This window comes from Limulus polyphemus, unplaced genomic scaffold, assembly GCF_000517525.1.
Source record: "Limulus polyphemus unplaced genomic scaffold, Limulus_polyphemus-2.1.2 Scaffold203, whole genome shotgun sequence".
Lineage (NCBI taxonomy): Eukaryota > Metazoa > Arthropoda > Merostomata > Xiphosura > Limulidae > Limulus > Limulus polyphemus.
This window is the reverse complement of record NW_013665813.1, coordinates 217,395-224,744: the sequence shown is the minus strand read 5'-3', so window position 1 is coordinate 224,744 and position 7,350 is coordinate 217,395. Positions and strand designations below refer to the sequence as shown.

The window sequence follows — 7,350 nt, the reverse complement described above, 5'->3', positions numbered from 1 at the left end:
GCTTTGCGCGAAATTCAAAACAAACCCATGAGATTGCCTTCCAGTGGCACAGCGGTACGTCTACGGGACTTACAACGCTAGAAACTGGGTTTCGATACCCGTGGTGGGCAGAGCACAGATAGCCCACAGAAAACGTGGTACCAAATAATGCAAGGTGAGGTAAAATGAGAGCAGTTCCCCAAAATAATCGAAATACATTGATGTTATAGAGGAAATGTAGCGTTTGTACGTAAAGTTGAATTGCAAGAAATACATCTGCAATGAAAAACTGTGATAAATGCAAATAGCTTTTTTTTCCTTTTTTTACATAAGTATATACGAGTTTAAAGGGCTGCACGCTTATTGTGAGGGACTGGAAACTTTTATGTTGCGATAACTGAGACCAAGTAAAATCCAATTCCGCGATTCTGTTGAGTCAAGTAATTGCTTCAGTATCTCGAAGTTTGCATCTCTCAACTTTCATTTAATTGGTCATTATAGACTGGATTTGACAGGACTGTTGAATTATACCAATCGGTTTGTAAAGCCCAGAATCTGTTTATTGTCCTTTCCGAGTTAAAACAATGTGGGTTCCTTTTCCGTAGATACTAACTTTCTAGGTTATGTTTTACCATATTGTTGTTTGTACCCTAGTTTTATTAGGTTGTTCTATACGTGCGACAATATTTATTTTGAAATTATATATGCATGTTAAAAAACAACAACGAAATATTAGCTTTGTTTGTATACGAATAACCCATCGAATACGCGTCTGAGAGCTACAGTTTTTAAATAAATGGCACTTGAAAATTTTATTGGAGTTTCTCACCGGGCGTATATATTTTTATTTAATCTCAGCACATTTAAAATATTATCACCTATAAAATATAGCTAATATTTAAACATGAAGCTGTCATTATTACGGTAATATTTTTCTTTTCATAAAACTTATTACATAAAGTGAAACATGTTAGCTCACATTCAGTTGCAAGATTTATACTATATTTAACTAAAGACTGCAGTTGTAACAGTTGCAACTGTAACCAGCTGTTGTTTATGGATGTTGAACAAAAATTAAAGAAAAAAAAAGCTATGTTATACTGGAACTTAACTGAACAATTTACATATTATTTTAGTTTTATGTTATTACCCAAACGTTTGGCTCAATTACCTGAACCTTCGCCAGCAGTAAGTAGGTTGTACAGTTAATAAAAGGAACACTTCGAAATGCAAGTTGGCGTAGTTGTAAGTTTGATTTTTTATTTTTAAAGGTTAAATAGGCATATTTTTGTAAAACTATATAGGACACATATTTTGTTGTTGCTATATTCATTTTTCGAGCTGTTCTTTTAGTAGCTTTTACGAACTGGACGTCTTACATTTATCGAAAACTCAGATAACTGAACGGAAATCTTTCGTAATAAAACAAAACTGAAAAGAGGTTTAGATTGACCAGTTAAATTCCAGCATAATTAATTACTACTCATTTCAAGAGAATAAAATAAAAATCACATTACTTTAGCATGAAAGATTTGCTTTGTGGGATTTTTTTCATCTCATATGAAACAAAAACGTCTTATTTGATTCTAAATTGTTGCAGCTGTAGGCCTACTTTTTACTTTAAGTGAGAATTATTTTAGGTTATGTTTTTGAAATATTAACTCCAATTATGCATAACAGACGAGTATATTTTATTAAAAAGAAACGTATTATTTTAGATTAAGGTTTTTTAGCTGCAAAACAGCATTATATCCATTAAGTAGCTTCATTTTCCGCTGTTTGATTTTGATTATAGATCCATGTTATGCAAAGCAGGTACGTAAGTATATTAAGTCAAGGGTAAATATAACATTCAAAGGACCAGTTGATTCATGACTTGAGCATATTTTTAGTTATATCTCTTATATTGTTCATACGTACGTATTGATAAAGTATTGGTTTAGGTGTGAATTATCGGGTATACGTGTGAATATTCATATACATATATACTTTGGGTATTTAAAAATAGTAAATATATATATGTACATTTACATATTTATCTAGATATTTAGCAAATTTATTGGGAAACAACTAATAAACATACACAAGAATACCGATACAATTTATATGATATTTATACATATAATTAATATTTATTTATATTACTTATACAATTCCACTTAAGAGCTTTGAACGTTTAAAATATATATTATCATACCACTACGTGTGTGTTCATAAAAACACAATATTTATTAATACTACACAGACAAATAGCTGTCTTTAGGGCTACTTTCGTAAATGTAATTTTCCATTTTTCATTTACAAAGCTTGTTAAGAATAGTTAAAACTATGAGCAATTTTATAGCCAACAATCAATAAAAACAAATACAAAAAAGGGATAATACTGTGACAACACTTCCATATAATCAACAAGGAAAGTAATGAAACATATTACACGAAATATGACAATGTTACAATGAAGCAAAGTATCTGGCCAGACCGTTGCAATCAAATAGCAACGTTTCACAATACAAAATAAAGTAATAACAATTTTCGAATTAACTGAAAAATGTAGCGTAAAATACCAGACAGAAAATATTTATTTGTAGTATCAATTCTTACGGACAAGATAATGTGTTTTATCTTACATTTTTTTCACGAGTTATAAGCTATTCTAACGAACAATCATGCAATTCTGTGTAATTAATACCAAATATGCTATATCACGGAAACATTGGTGTACTTATTTAGGGGTTAAACACTATGAATTCTATTCATCGTATTGCGCACAATAAATCTCATTAGGGTAATCAAACAATTTATATAACTTAATTTATGTATAATTTAAATGTGTTTTGAGAAGGAAAAAAAAGGTGAGTGAACAAAGTAAGTTATTCAAACTGCTACATTTGTCTACTTTCTTCAGAAATTTACCTTTTATATATTAGGTATATTTGTCAGGAATGAACACATTCCTCTAAAGAGAGAAGATTTAACCTATCTTACCTAGTTTGGATAAAATATACTCTGGACGAACAATAAAATCATGAAATCGCACTACTAATTTTATTATCCGTTATTGAAGCAAACAGTACCAAGCACCATTCTTTCCCTATGTTGACACAGTAACCCTCTAGTTTGAATGAAATTAGAATATTCAGATCACGGCGCATATAACCAGAGTCCTGCAATTTTCTCGCTGTGAGCAAATGCTATTTATCACAGATTCACTAGGAGTCTCCAATCTCAAACTGGATTGGAGATTTTCTCATTTCAATCATTTGCAGGATGCCATTCTCTTGCGGTACTTCCATCGCAGTCGGTACGTAGGTCGTTCCTGGAATACATTTAGAACATTGCCGACGAAGTGCAGGACGGTGACGAGAACCTCGACATCTCACAGCAAACCTCAATTCCTCTCCCATCTCTGAACACAGTGATTGCTTAGTAGAGCAAAACAAACAGTTCTGTTTATAATGATGGAAAAATAGGTTCATTGAGTTGCAAAACTGTTGGTTCATATTTATCACGAAGTTCATTTCCGGGTATTAAAGAAATCTCAATGGGAGTAAAACAATTATATATATAAATTGTAGATAATAAATGTCTGAAATTAAATTTCTTAGTTAAAGTTCTCTTTTTAGATATATCTTTAAATGAGGGAAAATAAAACTGGAACCGTATCCATAAACAAGTTTTATTTCTTTAGGAAAAAAAGTAAGTTTGGTAAAAATAATAATGTGGAAATAAATTTCTACATAATATAAATGTTAATTCAGTAACATCAGAAATTTCGGTTTTGGTTCGTCTTTAAAACAAATCCGGTTAATAAATATAAATTAAAATTGATGAAGATGTTGATGTAAGTTCACAGGGTAAACGTATGTGTATTCAAATATAAGAGAAAATTGACTCATCCACGTTTGTTTTTATTACTTAATTCGTATGTTTTCTACTACAACTCTATTGATAGCGAATGAAATAATAATAATAATAAATATGAAATAATAAAATACTTATGTATTAACATATACAATTTTTACAGTATTATAATTTGTACCGATACTATTATCATGCTTTTTAAACAAGTATTAAGACAAGCTAAATGTAATATTATACAATGAAAATTATTAACGTACAAAAAATACTAATATTTTTAATGAAATATTATTGGATTTCCAGGGGCAAATATATTTAGGTTGAAAAAACAACATGCCGTTAAATAAAATATATTAACTTCTCAAGAGCATGACAATGAAGCGATATGAAATATCTCACCCGGTCCGATTGGGCATTCCGCTTGGAATTCCAACAGAATTCTAAGATAGCTGTCATTATGGCAATGGCTAAGCCACAAAGAAGAACAACAAATACGCCCCCGATACTCTCCACCCCCAGGGAGTTTGCCTTCCCTTCTTTTCCCTTTTCTTCTCGCATACACGTTGAGCCGGAACCCTTCCACCACTTGTTGTACAACATCTGTATGATTCCTTTTTCTTGAAGATCCAGTATCGCTAAAGATATCTTATCTCGCCAGGGGGAGCCTGAGTAGAGAAAATATAAGATATTTGATCCACAAGATAGCATATTTACAGATAGTAATGCACAGTATAAAATTGTGAATTGTTGCGTTACACCTTTTACGGTTGATATGAAGTTTGAAATCCTATGCACGAGAACACTAAAATGAAATACAAGCACTTCAAAAAACACAAGATAACACAAGATAACACAGGGTACATGTTTGAAATGTCAAATGTAGCAATTGTTCATAACTCATTCATTTAACTTAAAAACAATAACAATTAAACAAGATATGGACGAAATTTTATAATGTTTATATCCAAGTGTAAGAAAAACGCTTCAATTTAATTTTAAGTGCAATAACACGAATAGCGTACAATTTAATGTAGGTTGAAAATGAACGTGTCGACTTAGTCAATAGTTTACCTAAAGAATTACAGATTTAAGATCATATGACCTGTTTATTACAACTTAAGAGGAGGTACTAATCAGGACAGTTACGTTATTATATGGTACTGTATTTATTTAAATTTGTGATATAAGTAAAAGCGTACTGAAATGAAATATTATCTAAATTCATAAAACAAGAGTTTGGTTGGTATCGTTAGAGTCTTAACTCACATTACAAAATAAATATTATTTTCATGTTTAATTTTATAAATTAATAATTTATATACAGATCAATAATTGATTGAGTTTTTTATACATCGTTCTTATCTAAATTGAAATGTTCATTCTTTTGTAAGTTTCTATTTCTACACTCTAAGCGTCCAGATTAGGAAATATTTCGTGCGAATGAGTTTACGAGGTAAACAGTTGAAATATTATCGTATGAAAATTAAGACATGATTACCTATAGGAGTAGCAATTCCATAGCCTTTTGAATCTAACAGTCCACCGACTTGAGTGAGGTTACAGTTCCGTTGGACCATGTAGTCTAAAACTGTAGACTCCATCAAAAACGCGTAGTTGCCTTGAAGGACCCGCTCGACTCCTTCTTCGTACGAACTGACAAAAACTGAAGGACGATTCTCCATAAATCTCCACATTTTCTGATAAGTTTCGATCTTAGAATCCTGTAATGAAGTTGAAAATGTTTTGTAATAAACTTGTGCAAACTATTTTATTTAAATCTAGAATTCATCTTTCTGTAAATTGTAACTTATTCCTTGCTGTAATGGCCTACTGTAACAATTCAATATTAGTCATGTTTCTTCACGAGTCTACTCTCTAGGTGTTCTGTTACGCCTGACATACTGTGAGGAACCAAACGAATTCGTGAATATCTAAAAAATAATTTCCCAAAGGAGCATTGAAAAATTTCGAACCAAAATCGATTTAAATATTTATTACATTGAAAGTCATGCCATAACACAACTCCCATTGAAAAAAACTTCGAACCAAAATCGATTTAACTATTTATTACATTAAAAGTCATGCCACAAAACAACTCCCATTGAAAAAATTTCGGAGCAAAATCGATTTAACTATTTATTACATTAAAAGTCATGCTACAAAACAACTCCCATTGAAAAACTTCGAACCAAAATCGATTTAAATATTTATTACAAACAAATTCCAAGTCTAGCAATAATAAAACAGAGAGAGAAAAGTCGATTGGGTTTAAAATAATGTAAACAAATCCAGGAAAATTATTTTTCAATCATTTACAAAATAGCTAGTTTTGTCTCATAGAAAAAGGAGAGAAAAGTTATATATATATGTGTAGTTTTGAAAGATAGAATGATTTATTTGATTTGATTTAAATACCTTCTTGAATCTAAGACAAGTAAAAGTATTATTTCAAACATAAAAATAAGCCACTTTTTAACTTTTACTTTATTTTTACAAGTAATAGAGATCGTTCTATGTTTTAATAAGGTTTGTTTTGTATAAAAGATAATGAAATGTCTAAACAATGGAAATGAAAGAATACTAACTTAATCACAATGCAGGAATACATTATTTAGATAACTGAAAAGTGGGAATGTCATAGAAGTGAAATATCTCATTCCATTATTTAAAAGTATTTGTAATTGAACAAAATAAACTTTTAAAAATCTTGCAAGTTTAAATTTCGAAACATGTTCCTGAAATACTAATATATAATGTTTCTCATCTTAAGAAACTGGGTTTTATTACGGCTAAACGAGAAAAGTACTTAATATATACATTTGAATATGCTAGAAGAAAATATCAAATCAGGACAAAAAAAATAGAAAAATATATTTGATTTTGTCCATATAATAAAACTACAAGTATGTACAATCTATTGTTTATTTTTAATAATTAAGTTGTACATCTTCAGATTTCTTAATTTTCATAGTTTTAAACGGCCGAGTAATTCATAGGTAAATCCCAAAGGCTTTCAGTTTCAAAAAGATTGATTAAGTCACAACGGATGTGTTTCTTATCATTAGCTTCATCCATACGTTAAAGAAGGTGTTGCACATTGATAATACAGTCGTTCTCCAAGAGGTGGATGAAACTCGTAAAATGTTCGAATGCAATCTTCATATTGTGACGCTTACAGAATAATTTATTGGTCCTTAAATTTTGTTTCTTAATACCATTGACAGAAAGAAAGAGCAAACCTCGCATACTTCATTGGCTCTTTCTATCGTTGTATTTTTGAAGTTTCTGGGATTCGTAATATTTATACAAACATTTAAATCTATAAATTAGTAAAGATGCTTTCCGTATATGACTCTCATTTTTTTTTTCAAAAACGTTTAGGCCCGGCATGGCCAGGTGGTTAAAGCGTTCGACTCGCAATCTGAGGGTCACGAGTTCGAATCTCCGTCACACCATATATGCTCGCCCTTTCAGCCGTGGGGGCGTTATAATGTGACGGTCAATCCCACTATT

General features: G+C 30.6%; 1 protein-coding gene across 3 annotated transcripts in view; it reads right to left on the bottom strand.

Moving 5' to 3' along the window:
• Nucleotides 1-2,100: 2,100 nt before the first annotated feature.
• LOC106478357 (glutamate receptor ionotropic, kainate 2-like) overlaps nt 2,101-7,350 on the bottom strand; it is a 126,230-nt gene continuing 120,980 nt past the window's right edge. For 2 of the 3 annotated variants that reach the window (XM_022381948.1, XM_022381951.1), the window contains 3 exons: nt 5,336-5,558; nt 4,237-4,502; nt 2,102-3,425 (listed from right to left, as the gene is read on the bottom strand). In XM_022381948.1, the coding sequence (XP_022237656.1) occupies nt 3,189-3,425; nt 4,237-4,502; nt 5,336-5,558 (726 nt within the window). In that variant the 3' untranslated portion in view covers nt 2,102-3,188. Of the gene's footprint in view, nt 3,426-4,236; nt 4,503-5,335; nt 5,559-7,350 lie in introns of all 3 variants that reach the window. The other variant, XM_022381949.1, reaches the window with a different exon arrangement.